At 47.5% G+C, this 21,778-nt stretch overlaps 1 protein-coding gene across 2 annotated transcripts in view; it reads right to left on the minus strand.

Annotated features, from left to right (window-relative positions):
- Positions 1–423: 423 nt before the first annotated feature.
- Positions 424–21,778, minus strand: part of LOC115204069 (tyrosine-protein kinase ABL1-like) — a 50,782-nt gene continuing 29,427 nt past the window's right edge. For both annotated transcript variants that reach the window (XM_029769347.1, XM_029769348.1), the window contains exons 2-11: positions 14,998–15,162; positions 12,104–12,399; positions 8,336–8,608; positions 7,895–7,979; positions 7,597–7,774; positions 5,787–5,971; positions 4,222–4,374; positions 3,649–3,738; positions 3,271–3,396; positions 424–3,076 (exon numbers count right to left, since the gene is read on the minus strand). In XM_029769347.1, the coding sequence (XP_029625207.1) occupies positions 1,464–3,076; positions 3,271–3,396; positions 3,649–3,738; positions 4,222–4,374; positions 5,787–5,971; positions 7,597–7,774; positions 7,895–7,979; positions 8,336–8,608; positions 12,104–12,399; positions 14,998–15,162 (3,164 nt within the window). In that variant the 3' untranslated portion in view covers positions 424–1,463. The remainder of the gene's footprint in view (positions 3,077–3,270; positions 3,397–3,648; positions 3,739–4,221; positions 4,375–5,786; positions 5,972–7,596; positions 7,775–7,894; positions 7,980–8,335; positions 8,609–12,103; positions 12,400–14,997; positions 15,163–21,778) is intronic.

Genomic DNA, 21,778 nt, shown 5'->3' on the forward strand with positions numbered 1-21,778 from the left:
CTTTTAGGAGGGGGAGTGGAGAATGTCAAATTTATTTTGGAGTTGGGTTTTTTTACTCTTCTCTCCATGTTGTATTGGAGGGGCCTGTGCTGTCTTAATTTTGGGGAGTGGGGATTGGCTGCAGGGGCTAGTGATGGCTTCTTGTGCTGCCCCACCTCTATCGGAGTCACTTTCTGTCCACATGAGTTAAAACGTACATGTATAAATTGAAGGAGCTGTGCTAACATTTTAAATGCGTTCTTGCATGTGTATGATTAAGATGTTGACATTTTGATTTCAATGACGATAACATGCTCTAGACAGAAATACATTATACATAACCTGTTGTTCTGCTTGCCTCATTCGTCACATTGTCCATGGACAATCACACTTCCACCAATACTGCATGTAGAAATGCAAGTCAAGTAAAAACACAGGACATTGTTTCAAGTAGCAAATTGCTTTGTATTTTAATGTTACAGGGAGGAACAAATGAAAAGGAAAAGAGTTTATTTACAAAGGAGAGCAAAATTAGTCAAATGTTGAGGCGGCTCGGATCCAACAAAAGTAGTGGCATGATTTTTTTATGGGAAGAATAAAACAAGGAGTCAACATTGAAATAAAGGCAGCTTGTGGTTGATTTCATCCTCAGGCATCGCAGTCAGACAGGGCAAAAGTACATTTAACTGAGAAGTAGAACAAAAAACACATCTTAGTCACCCCCTGACTACACAGTGGAATTTCAATGGTCATTCCTCGTAAGACATCAATACGTGACGTCCAACTCCAGAAGGCGTTAGTGAAAGGTATGTTGGAGACAGTGTTCAGTATGGAATATGACTGCATGAAGGCCATATTGTTTAGTTTGGCTTTGGGGAATTACCTGGTAATTCTACTGATAGTGTTAAGGCACTTTATTCAGATGCAAAATGTTCCCAGGTGGTCTTTCCTCTATGGCACAATACTGACAGTCACACTTTACCATCAGAGATCGGCAGCAAGCAAAGGGGAAAAAGGTACAGTAGATGAAGTGGCTACCAAAAGGTGTAGATACAATGTGCACTTCCCATTGTAAACCACTGACAGTAAAGGAAAGAATGTGACATGCGTTTTGTCTATAGTGTCATAAAAAAAGAATTGACAATGATTGATGAAAGTCACATGATGCAGAATTGGGGCCAAATTTTAGTTGCATTCATAGTTAAGGCTTTCGACATAAGGAAAAACGAACTTCGATTCTGAACACAGTAACCAGTCTTTAGTGTTCTCCGACCTCCTGTAAAGCTGCATAGTCTTCCTTTGAGGTGTGCATCATGCTTAAACCGTCCAGTGGCACTGTAACATGTCCTGCCCTCCACCTCAACGTGAGTTCAGCATGCCCACGGTAGAGGAGACACGGCCATGGAACATTACATGCAGTGAGAGAGGGGGAGGTTAGGTTCATTAAGTTTCAGCTTTTTATCCCAGTCAATGTGGCCTCTCTGCTACCTCTGAACGATGTCACTGATCTCTTTGACAGACGAGAGCAGCTTGCTGAAGTCCTGCTGTGCTCCGCTGGCGCCCCCGGTGGCAGCAGGGCAGATCTGCAGCTCACGCAGACTGCTCTCCAGCTTGTTGATGGCCTCGCGGAAGGCAAACTTGTTCCTCATCTGCTGGATGGAGTCCACGTAGCTGACGCAGTACTTGGACAGGTTCTTGCCCGCCTCCAGCACAGCGCTGTGGCTGCCTGTCTGCTCAGAGTTGCGTCCGATGGCGGTGCGCAGCAGCTCCGTGCCCTCCAGGACCATCTCCCTGGTGATGGCCGAGTTGGGTTGGCGCTCCGGGAGCGCACGCGTCTTCCTCAGGGAGCGGCGGGTGTTCATCAAGGGGATAAAGGCTGTGGGAGAGGCCCGGTCTCCTGGGGAGTTGAGGGAGAAGCCCAGGGGGCTGGAGGTAGAGCCAGACACTGAAGAGGAGGAGGTCTTTAATGGCTGTGGTTTGGAGGAGGTGTTGAGGTTAAGTTTCTTGTGGGCCTCCAGGGGAGACCGGACTTGGTCACTGAAGCTAGATGGGTAGTGGGGGTCTGAGGCCTTGGCATCTGTGGGTGAGGGGAGCTCGTGAGTGGGGCTGCAGGAGATCTTGGCACTGGAGGGTGGGGGTGGAGGGGGAGCAGGTTTGGTCTTCTGGAACTTGCCTCTCTCCCTGGGGGCGGAGGAGTCCAGGTTGGGTTTGTGGCGGCGGGCCCTGCACTCATCCCCGGCTGCCCCCAGCGCAGGGAACACGTTGGGCTTGAGCAGCTCGGCCTGCAGGGCGCTGGTCTTGGAGCTGTCCACCCCCAACCCTAGAAGCCTTCTGCCAAGCTTGGGCGTCAGGAGGCTGGGCTCAGCGTCCTTAAACACCTCGTCTGACATGTCCTCAGTCTTCTTGGGCAGGCGGGGCGGGGGGGTCAGGGTGCCCATGCGAGGGGCGCTGATCTCTGGCTTCTCGTTGGCCCTCTTGCGTGGCAGGGCGGGCTTGCTCCTAAAGGTGCCTGAGTCAAAGTGGCCTTTGTGCAGGTCACGTGGCAGCGTGACTGACTTCCACTCAGTGCGCTCTGAGCCCGGGGGCATGCTAGAGGCCGAGGAGGAGCGCAGGAAACGCTTGGAGTTAGAGACTATATCTTCCTCATTGGGTGGGGTGGTGGCTGTTTTACCCACTACACTGGGCACCACCGGCGTACCTTTCTTCCTGGAATGATGCGGGGGGAACAGGGGGCCTGGATAGGTGGGGCCCCCGTTGGTAATACCCCCTACCCCATTGTTGTTAGCACTCGGGAACTTGCTGGGGTCGATGGTATGTGTAACACTGAAGGCTGAGGAGACGTTGTTGAAGTCGTCTCGGGGGTCGGGTGCTAGCCCCAGTCTCTCCGCGTGTCCGTCCATGTCCCTGAAAGAGCTGCTGCGTTTGGGCGGGGCGGGCGCAGTCTTCTTCTTCTTCTTGATGAGGTTGAAGAGGCTGTTGCGGGACTTGTCCTTGTCTTTGGGCAGCAGGCGGTCATCCTCGTTCAGGTTGCTGTCCAGGAACGGACGCTCTTTCCTTGGGAGCATGGGGGACACGGCCACATCCGGCTCCACGGCGTCTGGGTGAACACACAAATATGCAAATCATCAGTTGTTTGAGCAACACTCAACACAGACATTTTTGGGGAAAACACTGTAGCATTAAAAATATATTATAACATTGTCCCAATGGCATCTGTTTAAATATGGGTTGCATCCACTTTAGGGTGCAGTGTATTCAGATGAGGGGTAGGTAAAGGTAGGCGAGTCTCACCAGGGCTGTCTCCATCTCTGTCCACATTCCTACGGAGGGTCCTGGTCTTGGTGGGCAGCTGTGGAGCCTGTTGGATGGGGCCCAGTGTCACCTTCTTCCCTTTCTTCCCCAGCTCCTTCTCCACCTCTGTCACATGATACGCACACACAAACAAGCATCAGACTGTGTATTAACCTACTACTTACTGATGTACAGCAACTGGAAAACATATGGCAAACTAACTCTTCTAAACTAAAATGGTAATGACCCAAATCTCTCGGTCCGATTTTTTTGCAACTACCATAAAACCTACATCTAATGCCTCAAATTAAAGTTGTAGTTGCTGTCTTAAATTCAGCTATAACGTGTGTAATTGTGACAGGAGACGGGTGTTCTCACCGTCAGAGATGCTGGATTCCTGAAACATGGTCTCAAAGGCCTGGTGGGTCTCTGCAAAGGAGGGCCTTTCCGCAGGGTTCCACTTCCAGCCTGGGAGAGGAGAGAACAGGAAATTGGTCATGTCTAGAAGGGATACAGCTATTGTTAAATTAAGTCAAAAGTATATATATTTTTTTTACATTTTAGCTAACCCTAACCTAATTATCCCAACCTATTGCGTAAATTCTCCTAACCTATGAAAAGTCAATTTTTATTAAAGCTGTATCCCTTCAAGACAAATCCCAGGAAATTAGTTTTGGTACTAGTCAATGATTTCATTCCAGTAGACATTACACAAACAAAAAAATGAAGTACTGACTGGCTAAGCCAGGCTGTGCTAATCAGCCATAGTCTGGAGAAAACTGAGTGAACAAAACATTAGGAACACCTTCCTAATATTGCGTTGCACTGCACCCCATTTTGCAGTGGATTTAACAAGTAACATAAATAAGGGATCATAGCTTTCACCGGACAGTCTAAATGGAAAGAGCAGGTGTTCCTAATGTTTTGTACACTCAGTATATGCGCACTCACAGGCCCTCATGAGCTGGTAGACCTTCTCTGGGCAGCCCTCTGGCCGGTCCATACGGTAGTCCTTCTCTAGGAGCTCATACACCTGGGAGAGGTCTATGCCAGGGTACGGAGACATCCCATAGGTGGCGATCTCCCATAGCAACACTCCGAACGCTGGGAGTTTGGGATGAAGTACAGCGATGAGTCAATTTTCATGCCAAAACAGGACTATTCATGACATTGTAATCATAATGATAAACACTGAACAAAAATATAACAATTTGCACGATTTTACTGAGTTACAGTTCATAGAAGGAAATCAGTCAATTGAAATAAATGAATTAGGCCTAGAGTTGATCAGGCTGTTGATTGTGGCCTGTTGTCCCACTCCTCTTCAATGGCTGTGCGAAGTCGCTGGATATTGGCGGGAACACACGTCAATCCAGAGCATCCCAAACATGTTCAACGGGTGACATGACTGGTGAGTAATGCAGGCCTTGGAAGAACTGGGACATTTTCAGCTTCCAGGAATTGTGTACAGAACCTTGCAACATGGGGCCGTGCATCATCATGCTGAAACATGAGGTAATGGCGGAGGATGAATGCCACGAGAATGGGCCTTAGGATCTCATCACGGTATCTCTGCATTCATAAATTGCCATCGATAAAATGCAATTGTGTCGTTTGTCTGTAGCTTAATGCCTGCCCTCACCATATGGAGCACTCTGTTCACAATGTTGACGTCAGCGAACCGCTCACCCACACGATGCCATACAAGCCGTCTGTCGTCAGCCCGGTACAGTTGAAACCGGAATTCATCCATGAAGAGCAAACGTGCTACTGTCCATCAAAGGTGAGCATTTGCCCACTGAAGTTGGTGAACAACAGTCAGGTGAAGACCCTTGTGAGGACGACGAGCACGCAGTTGAACTTCCCTGAGACGGCTTCTGATAGTTTGTGCAGACATTTTTTGGTTGTGCAAACCCAGTTTCATCAGCTGTCCGGGTGGCTGGTCTCAGATGATCCCATAGGTGAAGTTGAATGTGGAGGTCCTGGGCTGGCATGGTTAAACGTGGTCTGTGGTTGTAAGGCCGGTTGGACGTACTGCCAAATTCTCTAAAACGCCGTTGGAGGCGGCTTATGGAAGAGAAATTAACATTCAATTCTCTGGCAACAGCTCGGGTGGACATTCCTTCCTGCAGTCAGCATGCCAATTGCACGCTCCCTCAAAACTTCAGACATCTGTGGCATTGTGTTGTGTGACAAAACTGCACATTTTAGTTCCATTTTATTGTCCCCAGCACAAGGTGCACCTGTGTAATGATCATGCTGTTTAATCAGCTTCTTGATATGCCACGCCTGTCAGGTGGATGGATTATATTGGCAAAGGAGAAATGCTCACTAACAAAGATGTAAACAAATTTGAGCACAACATTTTAGAGAAATAAGCTTTTTGTGCGTATGGAATTTTTATGGAATCTTTTATTTCACTTTACATGTTGCATTTATATTTTTGTTCAGTATAAAGAATTCTAAATATGAGAAATACATTTGTCTTTGAATTACTGTCTCATCTCCAAACTCACCCCAGACGTCAGATTTGATGGAAAACTTGTTGTAGGCCAGGCTCTCCGGGGCGGTCCACTTGATGGGGAACTTGGCCCCAGCGTGGGCCGTGTACGTGTCCCCCGTCATCAGCCTGCTCAGCCCAAAGTCTGCCACCTTCACCAGGTGGTTCTCCCCTACCAGACAGTTACGGGCTGCCAGGTCCCTGGAGCACAGAGAGGACATGGCGTCAAAGGCAGAACTATGTATTTGTTTTGGATGGCAATCTCTTCAAATATCTATGTCTTGAAGAGTTGGCGTTGCGTGCACACTTGAGGAAGCTGGGGAGTCTCGACAAGCTTGAAAATCGACGGGAGGACATAAATCATATCACCTTCTAGGCCATCATAAAACATGCTGGGGCAAAGTCAATCTCACAGCAATAGCACACATACAGTGCATTCGGAAAAGTATTCAGACCCCTTGACTTTTTCCACTTTGTTATGTTACAGCCTTATTCTAAAATGGATTAAATAAATACACAATAACCCATAAAGACTAAGTGAAAACAGGTTTTTTGAAATATTTGCAAATTTATTAACAAAAAATGTAAATATCTTAATTACATAAGTATTCAGACCATTTGCTATGAGACTAGTCTCATAGCAATCAGGCCTTTATGGTAGAGTGGCCAGCTGGAAGCCACTCCTCAGTAAAAGACAGCCCACTTGGATTTTGACAAAAGGCACCTAAATACTCTCAGACCATGAGAAACAAGATTCTCTGGTCTGATGAAACCAAGATTCAACTCTTTGGCCTTAATGACAAGGATCACATCTTGAGGAAACCTGGCACCATCCCTACGATGAAGTATGTTGGTGGCAGCATCATGCTGTGGGGATGTTTTCAGCAGTAGGGACTGGGAGACTAGTCAGGATCGAGGGAAAGATGAACGGCGCAAAGTACAGAGAGATCCTTGATGAAAACCTGCTCCAGAACGCTCAGGACCTCAGACTGGGGAGAAGGTTCACCTTCCAACAGGACGACGACACTAAGCACACAGCCAAGACAACGCAGGAGTGGCTTCGGGACAAGTCTCTGAATGTCCTTGAGTGGCCCAGCCTGAGCCCACTTGAACCCGATCAAACATCTCTGGAGAGACCTGAAAATAGCTGTGCAGCGACGCTCCCCATCCAACCTGACAGAGCTTGAGAGGATCTGCAGAGAAGAATGGGAGAAACTCCCCAAATACAGGTATGCCAAGCTTGTAGGGTCATACCCAAGAAGACTCGAGGCTGTAATCGCTGCCAAAGGTGCTTCAACAAATTACTGAGTAAAGGGTCTGAATACTTATGTAAATGTGATCAGTAAAAAAAAAAGAATTGCAACAAAAAACAACTGATTTTGCTTTGTCATTATGGGTTATTGTGTGCAGATTGAGGAGTCTCCCTGTGGCTCAGTTGGTAGAGCATGGTGTTTGCAATGCCAGGGTTGTGGGTTCGATTACCACGGGGGGCCAGTACAAAAAAATAATAATAATAATAAAATGCATGAAATGAAATGTATGCATTCACTACTGTAAGTCGCTCTGGATAAGAGCGTCTGCTAAATGACAAAAATGTAAATGTAAAATGTGAGTAAAAAAAACGATTTAATCAATTTTAGAACAAGGCTGTTCAATTTTAGAACAATGTAAGAAAATGTGGAAAAAGTCAAGGGGTCTAAATACTTTCCGAATACACTGTATAATATCTTTGTCTGGGGAGAAGAGGACAGGTGATGAAAGCGTGAAGCAGGAAAGATGAGTGAAGAAGGGTAAGAAATGGGAAGAGAGAGAGTGTCATGTCTCACCTGTGGATGAAGTTCTTCCTCTCCAGGTACTCCATGGCGGAGGAGATCTGCGTGGCCATGTGGAGCAGCACCACAGCATTCACCTCCTCCCTGTTACACTCCCTCAGGTAGTCCAGCAGGTTGCCATGGGTCATGAACTCTGTGATGATGTAGAACGGGGGCTCCCGCGTGCACACGCCTGACAGAGAGAGGGACAACGGTAGTTACAGCACTGACAATAGCAGTACAGAGTGGCTTTTCAGGAAGAGACAATTATAGGACATCTGCAACTGAAAAGTGTTGTTCCACAGTAACTCACCCAGTAGCTGTACCAGGTTGGGGTGTTTGATCTCCTTCATGACAGCAGCCTCCTTTAGGAACTCCTCCACCTCCATGGTGTCCTCCTGAGTGGGTGAGAACAGGACTAGACGGTCAACCACACACATCAGGAGAAAATGCCTTCAAACGGATAGCTACATCTAGACTATAGTCCATCGTTACATGTTTCCAACATGGAACTACCTCTAGAAGCTTTAGTGTGTTTGCTCAGCAGATGTCTCTGTTCTACACCTATGTGGTATACTCAGCACGGTTACCAGGCTCAGATCCCATCATCTGAAACGCCACTCTTATTTTTCAACAGCCTAACAAACATTTCAGTAGCTAACAGATAATATTGTCATTAACTCATTCTGATGGTCCAATCTCACTCCCTGAACTCCCAACAAACCCCAGAGACACGTCCCGTCTCCCTGCGTACCTTGAGGGTCTTGACGGCCACAGTGAGGCTGTACTTCTTCCAGACCCCCTCGTAGACCTCTCCATACTGCCCTCCGCCCAGCTTGTGCTTCATGGTGATGTCGGTGCGCTCCATCTCCCACTTGTCGTAGTTGGGTGACACGCCGTAGATGGTGGGCTTGTTGCGTTTGGGCGCCGGGTAGTGCAGCGTGGTGATGAGGCCGTCGGCCACCGTGGAGTGGTGGTGCACCAGCTCTGCCAGGGTGTTGAAACGACTCTCAGACGACACGTATAGCTGGAGAGAGGGATAGGCCGTTTTTGAGTTTACATTGGATGACTGTTTAAGCCAATAACAGTAAGGAGATTCAGAAACACCGGAGTTGTGGGTTTAATTCCAGCACCAGTTACTTAGACGTTACATAGGTCGCTGTAAATTAAAGTGTCTGATAAATGAACATCTTATCATATGCTGCAGCAAGTATGAACAAAACAGAAAACAGGATAGATATATTCCTCTGTAAAATGAAGCAACTGAACTGGCTGGATAATATGTAGAAAAGCAGCAGCACTCTCAAAAAGCATTGAGAGCACTTCCCAACTGCAGACAATCTCTGGTGAGGGATCTTGGTCAAGGCTGACTGGACACGGTCTTTTCCATTGTCCATGTCTTACATAAGACCTCAGTCCCAGATCCTGTTTTCAGTGTGCTATGCATGGCCTGTTCCACTCTGGAAACATTTTATAGTAGTCTGCACATCTTCACAAATTGATTACTTTTTATAGTTTAACAGAATGTAATTGGATATAATGTATGTAGGTACTGACTGAGTAGATAGTGAAAGAAAAACCTGAAAAGAGCAGCATCCGAAGGTCTTGAACAATAAAGAGACTCTCACACATACAGCCTAAAAAAGCTCCAGCTTGACCATTTACGTAAGCAGGGCCTGTCTCAGGAACAGTCATCCCAGCAGGGAATCCATTTCATTAACACAGGAATCTGGGCTGATCAGAATACTGTTAATCACTCAATTTGTGTTGTGTGGGGGTGATATGAGGAGTGTTCCGCAGACAAGAGAAGTGAGGTACAGATATTGGAAAAGTCTGCATTCCAGACAGCTGAATATAAGCACAGTGGGAGCTGGTGGAACTGCAGGGCGTAGGGAGGGTGGGAGATGGTGGAACTGCAGGGGGAAGGGAGGGTGGGAGCTGGTGGAACTGCAGGGCGTAGGGAGGGTGGGAGAGAGTGGAACTGCAGGGGGTAGGGAGGGTGGGAGATGGTGGAACTGCAGGGGGAAGGGAGGGTGGGAGCTGGTGGAACTGCAGGGGGAAGGGAGGGTGGGAGCTGGTGGAACTGCAGGGGGAAGGGAGGGTGGGAGCTGGTGGAACTGCAGGGGGAAGGGAGGGTGGGAGCTGGTGGAACTGCAGGGGGAAGGGAGGGTGGGAGCTGGTGGAACTGCAGGGGGAAGGGAGGGTGGGAGATGGTGGAACTGCAGGGGGAAGGGAGGGTGGGAGATGGTGGAACTGCAGGGGGAAGGGAGGGTGGGAGCTGGTGGAACTGCAGGGTTAGGGATGGTGGGAGAGAGTGGAACTGCAGGGTGTAGGGAGGGTGGGAGATGGTGGAACTGCAGGGGGAAGGGAGGGTGGGAGCTGGTGGAACTGCAGGGGGTAGGGAGGGTGTGAGAGAGTGGAACTGCAGGGGGAAGGGAGGGTGGGAGCTGGTGGAACTGCAGGGGGTAGGGATGGTGGGAGAGAGTGGAACTGCAGGGTGTAGGGAGGGTGGGAGATGGTGGAACTGCAGGGGGAAGGGAGGGTGGGAGCTGGTGGAACTGCAGGGGGTAGGGAGGGTGGGAGAGAGTGGAACTGCAGGGGGTAGGGAGGGTGGGAGAGAGTGGAACTGCAGGGCGTAGGGAGGGTGGGAGAGAGTGGAACTGCAGGGTGTAGGGAGGGTGGGAGATGGTGGAACTGCAGGGGGAAGGGAGGGTGGGAGCTGGTGGAACTGCAGGGGGAAGGGAGGGTGGGAGCTGGTGGAACTGCAGGGGGAAGGGAGGGTGGGAGCTGGTGGAACTGCAGGGGGAAGGGAGGGTGGGAGATGGTGGAACTGCAGGGGGAAGGGAGGGTGGGAGCTGGTGGAACTGCAGGGGGTAGGGAGGGTGGGAGCTGGTGGAACTGCAGGGGGTAGGGATGGTGGGAGCTGGTGGAACTGCAGGGGGTAGGGATGGTGGGAGCTGGTGGAACTGCAGGGGGTAGGGATGGTGGGAGCTGGTGGAACTGCAGGGGGTAGGGATGGTGGGAGCTGGTGGAACTGCAGGGGGTAGGGATGGTGGGAGCTGGTGGAACTGCAGGGGGTAGGGATGGTGGGAGCTGGTGGAACTGCAGGGGGTAGGGATGGTGGGAGCTGGTGGAACTGCAGGGGGTAGGGATGGTGGGAGCTGGTGGAACTGCAGGGGGTAGGGATGGTGGGAGCTGGTGGAACTGCAGGGGGTAGGGATGGTGGGAGCTGGTGGAACTGCAGGGGGTAGGGATGGTGGGAGCTGGTGGAACTGCAGGGGGTAGGGATGGTGGGAGCTGGTGGAACTGCAGGGGGTAGGGATGGTGGGAGCTGGTGGAACTGCAGGGGGTAGGGATGGTGGGAGCTGGTGGAACTGCAGGGGGTAGGGAGGGTGGGAGATGGTGGAACTGCAGGGGGAAGGGAGGGTGGGAGATGGTGGAACTGCAGGGTTAGGGATGGTGGGAGCTGGTGGAACTGCAGGGGGTAGGGAGGGTGGGAGCTGGTGGAACTGCAGGGGGAAGGGAGGGTGGGAGCTGGTGGAACTGCAGGGGGAAGGGAGGGTGGGAGCTGGTGGAACTGCAGGGGGAAGGGATGGTGGGAGCTGGTGGAACTGCAGGGGGAAGGGAGGGTGGGAGCTGGTGGAACTGCAGGGGGTAGGGAGGGTGGGAGCTGGTGGAACTGCAGGGGGTAGGGAGGGTGGGAGATTGAAAGTCTGTGTGTGCATGTGTTAAAGTACGTGTGTGTAATATATATATATATATATATATACACACACACACACACACACACACACACACGCTGGTCTGTCCTTATCTGGTATCTGGTGGCTGCTGAACCTCTTGCTCACAGTGAGGAATGCTGGGATGATGCGGTCAAGAGAGGGGAGAAGATGGCTGGCAGACTGATTATGCTAATGTTCATATAAGGCTTCTTTCTAAGGTCTCCTTTCCTCATGACCACTTATAAGGGTTGGTGTAGCACACAAGCAGGGTGTGTCCTAGTCATATACGACCTCCTTTCCTTCAAGCCCCCGTCAAATTGAGGTAGACAATACATGAGAGGATAGGCTTCTACAATGAAAGATGATAATTATGATCGAGGTGAAAATATACTTGGTTGATACTGCACTATTGGGTACTTATTTTTCCCACTCCCAGCATCTTTCTGGTACCTGTTGAGATCAGCGGTCATGAAGGAGAGGAGAGGCCATTTTAGAGTGTTGGAACGTAGGCCAATCAGCTCCAGACCTGCCATGTCCTCTCTAAATGAGGCTTTCCCAGAGGGGGTAGAATAAGCTGCTCTGTGGAGACCTCCACTAAAGCCCACTGACAGTCAGGCCACTTACAACTTCCTGAGATAATTACTGTTAACCAGAGAGAGAGAGAGGTAAAACCAGTGGCTGTTTAGGACTTGGGGACATAGTCTGTGGGGCATCATTTCATATAAAGATGTGCTATGGCGATGTGCTATGGCGATGTGATAGAATAGAGGTAGGATGTGTGTGTGTGTGTGTGTCTTCACCTTCCCGTCGGAGGCTGTGTTGATCCTGTAGTGGTAGACGCGGCCCTCGTAGCGCAGTGAGATAGACCTCTGCCCGGGGCTGCTCTCGCTCTCCCTGACCAGGAAGCTGCCGTTGATGCCCGAGCTGAGCAGGTACTCAGCAGCGTTGCGCGACACAGGCCCATGGTACCAGCTGTGCTTCTCCAGGCTGTTGACCGGGGTGATGTAGTTACTGGGCACCCAGCCCTGGCCGTGGTTGGTCTGCGCCTCGCACCACTCCCCATTATGGTTGTAACCCAAAACTCGCAGCTTCTCTCCTGCACGGGGGACATGCCATTAGGGTGAAAGCAGGGGAAACTACAGAGTATGGCAGGCGGTTTACATAGACACCACTCCAAGTAGTCCTATATTCCAACTGGTTACAGGATAAACTTCACATGTAAAAGAGACTTGCTATAGAATGGTTGCTTGCTATAAGTTACTAGTATAGTGACTATCTTCTGTATAAAGGTTCTACATTATACACAATTGAGGCTATGTTTGCGACTGTGCTAACGGTTTTTCCATTGGAGTCATAGAAAAACATGAAAGTGTTAGTCTGAGGTGACACTATGCCACATGCCCACTATTCTGAGACTGAGCAGCCTGGTCAATCTTTGACTCAGGAATCCACTGTATCTAATACAATGTTTACTCAGATTGCGACACTGGGTTTTTTTCCCATTGGTTTGAGGTTAGCTGGGTTGATGACATAGTCTGCTCCCGGTTTTAGACTCAAGTTTACATAGTGGCTCAGCATAAAACTACAATAATACTATTGTCAATAGCTGGTAATATACTTATTTCTAAACTTTAAGATTAAAACTGTGACTGAATAACTTGGAAGAACTTTTCCATTTGGAGGCATGAATCTAACCCAACTCTTTTAATAAGAAGTAAGCTTATCCCCAAAATTATACATGACCACATAAATTAGTTTGTACCATGTTTTGTGTTGCTACCATGTTGTGTTGCTACCAGAGGTGTGGACCCGACTCACATGACTTGGACAAGAGTCAGACTCGAGTCACAAATATGATGACTTGCGACTCGACTTTGACTTTAACACCAATGACTCGTGACTTAACTTGGACTTGAGCTTTTTGACTCAAACTGACTTGATACCTTCCCCAAGCCCAAATATGAAAAATGATGCTATTAAAAAAAAAAGTGTGCAGCGCATCAACTCTTCATTTAACGGATTACAGTTTGAATCAGACAGCAGCCAATCAAATTGTGCCAGCTGAGAAAAAGCTGTGCGTGGCAGTGCAGAGGAACGTCGGCGGTGAATTCAGATGGAGCCGTTGGAAAGATGTTATAAAATAAATGATTATATTCGGATATAAAGACGACGCTATATCAACAAAAAGCCGACAGCTATATAATTTATAACTTTGCTGGTGTAGCATGTAGGCTAACATAACATTAAATCAATGAGCCTCCACACAGTCAGTCAGTGCGGGAACGTAAACATTGCACCCAAGATTGAGCTACAACTGGCTAGGCAGCTGGTAACCTAAATCCTGCCTGATGTTACTGCTGTTCCTAAAACCATTGACATACATAAGCCTACTGTAACCACACACAGAGAGGGTGTGTGTGTGTGTTAAGGTTGGGTGATTGTGTACAAGCCTACATCGCCTGATTGCGCCCCATAGCGATCCTCGATAGTGGGATTGGGGGGGGTCTTTCTCATGGCTACCCATGTACTTCCATGGAAATAACGTTTATTTGGAAAGTAATAAATATACAGATATTTTTAAAAGCATTCATGATTTGCGTAAATGTAATATACTATTACTCTTGTTAAAAATATAAAATGGTATTACATTTGGTGAAGAGCACATTATGACTTGTTCAGGACTCGAAACTCAAAGTTTAGGACTTGAGACGAGACTTGACCTTGCCTGCCTTGACTTGGGACTTGTAAAACAATGACATGGTCTCACCTCTGGTTGCTACCATGCTGTGTTGTCATGTGTTGCTGCCATGCTGTGTTGTCATGTGTTGCTGCCATGCTGTGTTGTTGTCTTGTCGTGATGTGTTTTGTCCTATATTATATATATTTTTTAATCCCAACCCCCGTCCCACAGGAGGCCTTTTGCCTTTTGGTAGGCCACCATTGTAAATAACAATTGGTTCTTAACTGACTTGCGTAGTTCAATAAAGGTTAAATAAAAAATGTAAAAAGACCTTATTACATAACATTTTTGGGATCTGTATTTCCTGGTACTTTAAAGTGAATCTCTACATCCCATCCTCCATCACACTCTCTCCTGCAACTGCTACCATTGTTTTCCAGCTGCTCCAGTGGAAAGAACTCGCGTGTGAGCGGACAGCCAGGAAGTGAGCGTCACAGGGAGGGATAGGGAAGGGGACGCAAATATGTGGATTTCCAGTCAGATACGTCACACTCTAAACCCTCCCCATCCCCCTGGGAGGACACTGTACCCATCTCAGCACAGTCACAAGTTTAAGGAAAAGAAAAATTTTCATGCTCACGCATACTGTCTGTCCTGTTTAACTGCTGCTGAGGGCCGTATTGCACATTGACCCCATGACCAGTGACTGAGGCAGATCCCTGACCACAATATGCCCAGAGGGAGTATTTTCACAAAGCCTGATTCTCTCTGGGCTATGATGGACGGTTTTATTGTTAATCGTTTCAGAGCACAGAAACGGTTTTCTGACAGCTGTCTGGATGGAAAATGAATGTATTCTCACAGAGAGACTCGCAGCGCAGAGCTGGGGGCTGTTCCATGTCACGTCATAGTAGTGAAACTCAATTCCTGAATTGACAAGAATTTTAAGATATTGATCCCAACTCCCACTGAGAGAATCTCTCGTCTCCCCACATACACACACACTTTTCTTACCTTTAGTTATGCTGAGAGTGTTGTCCCCACTGGCCACAAAGTCGTAAAGAGCAACAAACAAGTTGGGGTCATTCTCGCTGGGTCCGGCCAAAAGATTTTCTTTGGAGTTCCAACGGGCCGCTTCGGTCAGACCCTGGGGCTCAAAGTCTGGTCTCTGGAGAGCTTCTGGAACACATAACAGACAGGTCCAACATTAGAACATGTCTTTATCTATTAAACAAGTTGACTTTGGGGGAAAGAGAGAGATCTGGAGTGAGTCGATCAGACCCGTGTTAAATAAACCAACAACTAATCAGGTGAATAGCCTTCCTATCACCTTGTCATAGAAACACAGCCTGGGTTCCAATCTGTTTAGCTTTCATTCCACACCTGGTCATGTATAATGTAAAATCCAGCAGGAGTTGGCAAGAGAGCAGAAACACACTTGCACCCATCTAATACAAACAGAGAAAGCAGAAAAAGCCATGTCAATGTGCTGGCATTTCAGAACAGGTATGGTCACTGCTTCAGTCTATTCCATGGACACACACAGACACAAACACATTCACACCTGTATGCGTTGTGTATTTAAAAAAATATATATACTCCAGAGAACCTCCCCACGTCACATCGAAGGAACATTTCCCCGAAAAAGGTTTCATGGTTGCACCACTGTCCTGGACTGCACAGCTACTGTGATTTGACTATGGTATTAAAGGCAGCAATATTAACTGAGTTCTTTAATAAAGTCCAATAACATAGTCCATCTCTCAACCACCTGTGCGTTTCATTTCCTGGAGTTCCAGGCTTTCCTTTCAATTTCAAGACTTTGTTTTCAATAACAAGCCTCTCCAATAAGAGTTGGCCCATCGTAATTTTGTAGCGAGAGGGGAAATTCGAGCTGCGTTAAGCTTCCAATTAGGACTGGAATAACACCGTAAGATATTATCAACACTGCAGCCACAGATTACGCTCATTATACTCAAATAATGGGACTCTGAGAGGGCTTTGGATGCTACGTCAAGGTTACCAGAACTGGAATGAGTTGCAAAGAGGGAAGGTGGAAATATAGAGAAGGAAAGAGAAAGGGAAAGAGAGAAGAGGGAATTTTTACTGACTGGCTCACACAGTGACTTCATTTTGTGGCCAGCTCCGCTGTCAGCACACATCCAGCACCTTGCATCTCTCACAACACATATCCTCAGCGCAAAACACTAAGGAAAAAGAGAAGCATTTGATCATCTGCTGAGGCCATAGAGATACCCAAGAGAAAGGACAAAAGCTATGGGTAGTAGGCCAACCTAAGTTTATGCAAAAATATTCAGTTCAAGAGAAAGGCATGCTGTGATATATTGAACCCTGGCAGAGCACGGATCCTTGATTGTTATGATTTTTATCTCAAATCAAATTGTATTTGTCACATGCGCCGAATACAACAAGTGTAGACCTTACAGTGAAATGTTTACTTACAAGCCCTTAACCAACAACGCAGCTAAGAAAAGTGTTAAGTAAAAAATAAAAGTAACAAATAATTAAAGAGCAGCAGTAAAATAACAGTAGGGAGGCTATATACAGGGGGTACCGGTACAGAGTCAATGTGCGGGGGCACCGGTTAGTCGAGGTAATTGAGGTAATATGTACATGAAGGTAGCGTTAAAGTGAATAAGCATAGATAATAAACAAAGAGTAGCGTAAAGGAGAGGGGGGGCAATGCCAATAGTCTGGGTAGCCATTTGATTAGCTGTTCAGGGGTCTTATGGCTTGGGGGTAGAAGCTGTTAAGAAGTCTTTTGGACCTAGACTTGGCGCTCTGGTACCGCTTGCTGTGTGGTAGCGGAGAGAACAGTCTATGATTTGGGTGGCTGGAGTCTTACAATTTTTAGGGTCTTCTTCTGACACTGCCTGTGGTCCTGGATGGCAGGAAGCTTGGCCGCAGTGATGTACCACCTTGCGGTTGGAGGCTGAGCAGTTGCCATACCAGGCAGTGATGCAATCAGTCAGGATGCTCTTGATGGTGCAGCTGTAGAACCTTTTGAGGATCTGAGGACCCATGCCAAATCTTTTCAGTCTCCTGAGGGGGAATAGGCTTTGTCGTGCCCTCTTCACGACTGTCTTGGTGTGTTTGGACCATGATAGTTTGTTGTTGATGGGGACACCAAGGAACTTGAAGCTCTCAACCTGCTCTACTACAGCCCTGTCGATGAGAATAGGGGCGTGCTCGGCCCTCCTTTTCCTGTAGTCCACAATCCTCTCCTTTGTCTTGATCACTTTGAGGGAGAGGTTGTTGTCCTGGCACCACACGGCCAGGTCTCTGACCTCCTCCCTATAGGCGGTCTTGTTGTCGGTGATCAGGCCTACCACTGTTGTGTCATCGGCAAACTTAATGGTGGTGTTGGAGTCGTGCCTGGCCATGCAGTCATGAGTGAACAGGGAGTACAGAAGGGGACTGACTACACACCCTTGAGGGGCCCCGTGTTGAGGATCAGCGTGTTGTTGCCTACCCTTACCACCTGGGGGCGGACCGTCAGTAAGCCCAGGATGCAGAGGGAGGTGTTTAGTCCTAGGGTCCTTAGCTTAGTGATAAGCTTTGTGGGCACTACGGTGTTGAACGCTGAGCTGTAGTCAATGAACAGCATTCTCACATAGGTGTTCCTTTTGTCCAGGTGGGAAAGGGCAGTGTTGAGTGCAATAGAGATTGCATCATCTGTGGATCTGTTGGGGCGGTATGCAAATTGGAGTGGGTCTAGGGTTTCTGGGATAATGGTGTTGATGTGAGCCATGACCAGCCTTTCAAATAACTTCATGGCTACAGACATGAGTGCTACGGGTCGGTATTCATTTAGGCAGGATACCTTAGTGTTCTTGGGCACAGGAACTATGGTGGTCTGCTTGAAACATGTTGGTATTACAGACTCAGACAGGGACAGGTTGAAAATGTCAGTGAAGACACTTGCCAGTTGGTCAGCGCATGCTCGGAGTACACATCCTGGTAATCTGTCTGGCCTTGCGGCCTTGTGAATGTTGACCTGTTTAAAAAGGTCTTACTCACATCGGCTACGGAGAGTGTGATCACACCGTCGTCTGGAACAGCTGATGCTCTCATGCATGTTTCAGTGTTACTTGCCTCGAAGCGATCATATAAGTAATTTAGCTTGTCTGGTAGGCTCGTGTCACTGGGCAGCTCGCAGCTGTGCTTCCCTTTGTAGTCTGTGATAGTTTGCAAGCTCTGCCACATCCGACGAGCGTCGGAGCCGGTGTAGTATGATTCAATCTTAGTCCTGTATTGACGCTTTACCTGATTGATGGTACGTCGGAGGGCATAGCAGGATTTCTTATAAGCTTCCGGGTTAGAGTCTCGCTCCTTGAAAGCGGCAGCTCTACCCTTTAGCTCAGTGTGGATGTTACCTGTAATCCACGGCTTCTGGTTGGGGCCAGTGACCGATGTGGTGTACTCCTCAATGCCATTGGAAGAATCCCGGAACATATTCCAGTCTGTGCTAGCAAAACAATCCTGTAGCTTAGCATCTGCTTCATTTGACCACTTTTTTATTGACTGAGTGTGCTTCCTGCTTTAGTTTTTGCTTGTAAGCAGGAATCGGGTGGCTAGAATTATGGTCAGATTTGCCAAATGGAGTACAAGGGGAGTAATCGCTGTCCTGATATCCAGAAGCTTTTTTCGGTCATAAGAGACGGTGGCAGAAACATTATGTACAAAATAAGTTACAAATTACGCAAAAACACACAATAGCACAATTGGTGTGGGGACCGTAAAAAGACAGCCATCTCTTCCGATGCCATCACATTTGTATCTTATGTCAAACCAACACCTTTTGTGTAGGTCAGCTGAGCCCTACCAGAGTTATCTGGTGAAATGCAGAGGGAGGCTATTTGGTGATCTACTGTGGAGCCACATTATATGATGAGATCCACTGAGGGAGAATTATTTTACCTTTATTTAACTAGGCAAGTCAGTTAAGAACAAATTCTTATTTACAATGACGGTCTACACCGGCCAAACCCGGACAACGCTGGGCCAATTGTGTGATACAGCCTGGATTCGAACCAGGTTGTCTGTAGTGCCTTAGACCGCTGCACCACTCGGGAGCCCCCCGAGAAAGATGGGATAAATCCATGGTCACCACACACAGCTGACAGGCTGGGCACTAGGGTCTAACTGGGCACATGACAGAGATTAGGGATGTGCATGATTAACATTCCTGGGGAGTGTGAGATAAGAGCAGAGAGGCATCGGAACACTTTCTGCTCCCCAGCACTATGACACTGGAAGAGCAGGAATATTCAACTGTGGGTTCACACATTAAAAAATGTATTTAAAAATTAAAACAGAGTTAACACATTTTGAATAACATACCTAGAGTAGAGGTTTATCTTATTTCTAATGACGTCAACATTATTTCTCTCCTAATATTGAGCTAGTTACACTCACTGGAGTATCTAACATAGGGTTTGAAAAAGTACCCGCAAATAGGCAACCAGTGTGGCAAGTGCCGCTGGCTGCTAGTAATCTTTCTTGACTTTGTTTAAATCAGCTAATAGTGCTGAGCGATTAACAGTAATTCTGTTTTTTGGGGGTTATTAAATTACTAATTGACCAACATCGGTCCAATTACTTGAATTCCATTTAGTTCAGTTTTTTTGTGCACACAACATGTACTTGTCTCTAGAGAGAAATCAAATCATTCACGAAAGAAATCAAGTCAAGAACTATGTGGGAAGCTGGGCTGAAGGGAGTTGTAGTTTTCAGTAAGCAAATATTCACTCTAGTTAAGCACAGACACGTGGTAATTAACTACAATGATCATAATCCATTATGCCAGTTTTTTCTCTTCAGACAGGAAGAGGCGAAATGAGAAGTTTCACTCTTGTCAAACTGTTAAATGCACATGATTTGGAAAGGCACACGTCTGTTGACAGTGCATGTCTGAGCAAAAACCAAGCGATGAGGTCGAAGGAATTGTCCGTAGAGTTCTGAGACAGGATTGTGTGGAGGCACAGATCTGGGGAAGGGTTGCAAAACCTTTCTGCAGCAAGAACACAGTGGCCTCCATCATTCTTAAATGGAAGAAGTTTGGAACCACCATGACTCTTCCTACAGCTGGCCGCCCAGCCAAACTGAGCAATCAGAAGAGAAGGGACATGGTCAGGGAGGTGACCAATAACCAGATGGTCACTCTGACAGAGCTCCAGAGTTCCTCTGTGGAGATGGGAGAACCTTCCAAAAGGGCAACAATCTCTCCTGCACTCCATCAATCAGACCTTTATGGTAGAGAGGCCAGACGGAAGCCACTCCTCAGTAAAAAGCTCAAGGCCTCAGACCATGAGAACCAAGATTCTCTGCTCTTATGAAACCAAGATTGAACTCTTTGGCCTTAATGCCAAGCGTCATGACTGGAGGAAACCTGGCACCATCCCTACAGTGAAGCATGGTGGTGGCAGCATCACGCTGTGGGGATGTTTTTCAGCGGCAGGGACTGGGAGACTAGTCAGTATCGAGGCAAAGTACAGAGAGATTCTTGATGAAAACCTTCTCCAGAAAGCTCAGGATCTCAGACCGGGGTGAAGGTTCACCTTCCAAGATGACAACGACCCTAAGCACACAGCCAAGGCAACGCAGGAGTGGCTTCGGGAGAAGTCTCTGAATGTCCTTGAGTGACCCCGGACTTGAACCCTATCGAACATCTCTGGAGAGACCTGAAAATAGCTGTGCAGTGACGCTCCCCATCAAACCTTCACAGCGATTGAGAGGGTCTGCAGCGAATGGGAGAAACTCCCCAAATACAAGTGTGCCAAGATTGTAGCTTCATACCCAAGACTCAAGGCTGTAATCGATGCAAAAGGTGCGTCAACCAAGTACTGATTAAAGGGTCTGAATACTTATGTAAATGTGATATTTCCGGGTTTTTTTTAACATAAATGTGAACATTTCTAAAATCCTGTTTTTGCTTTGTCATTATGGGGTATTGTGTGTAGATTGATGAGGGGGGCACAAAAACAATTTATTCAACTTTAGAGTAAGGCTGTAACGTAACATGTAAATGGCCATGAATATTTGATATGTTTTGACCTGTCCCCAAATTAATATAGTTGGTTCAGAGTTCGTTTCGATATTTCAACCTGGGTGTCCTGATCGTGTCTGGTGTGGATGGACAAAATCAACATGCCCGGTCTAGTCAGCATGTACAGTGGCTTGCAAAAGTATTCACCCGCCTTGGCATTTTTCCTATTTTGTTGCCTTACAATCTGGAATTATAATAGATTTTTTGGGGGGTTGTATTATTTGAGTTACAAAATATTATTTTGTGAAACAAGCAAGAAATAAGACAAAAAAACAGAAAACTTGAGCGTGCATAACTATTCACCCCCCTAAAGTCAATACTTTGTAGAGCCATCTTTTGCAGCAATTGCAGCTGCAAGTCTCTTGGGGTATGTCTCGATAAGCTTGGCACATCTAGCCACTGGGATTTTTGCCCATTCTTCAAGGCAAAACTACTCCAGCTCCAAGTTGGATGGTTCCGCTGGTGTACAGCAATCTTTAAGTCATACTACAGATTCTCAATTGGATTGAAGCCTGGGTTTTGACTAGGCCAGTCCAAGACATTTAAATGTTTCCCCTTAAACCACTCGAGTGTTGCTTTAGCAGTATGCTTAGGGTCATTGTCCTGCTGGAAGGTGAACCTCCGTCCCAGTCTCAAATCTCTGGAAGACTGAAACTGGTTTCCCTCAAGAATTTCCCTGTATTTAGCGCCATCCATCATTCCTTCAATTCTGACCAGTTTCCCAGT

This window comes from Salmo trutta, chromosome 12 (assembly GCF_901001165.1).
Source record: "Salmo trutta chromosome 12, fSalTru1.1, whole genome shotgun sequence".
In the NCBI taxonomy this organism is placed as follows: domain Eukaryota; kingdom Metazoa; phylum Chordata; class Actinopteri; order Salmoniformes; family Salmonidae; genus Salmo; species Salmo trutta.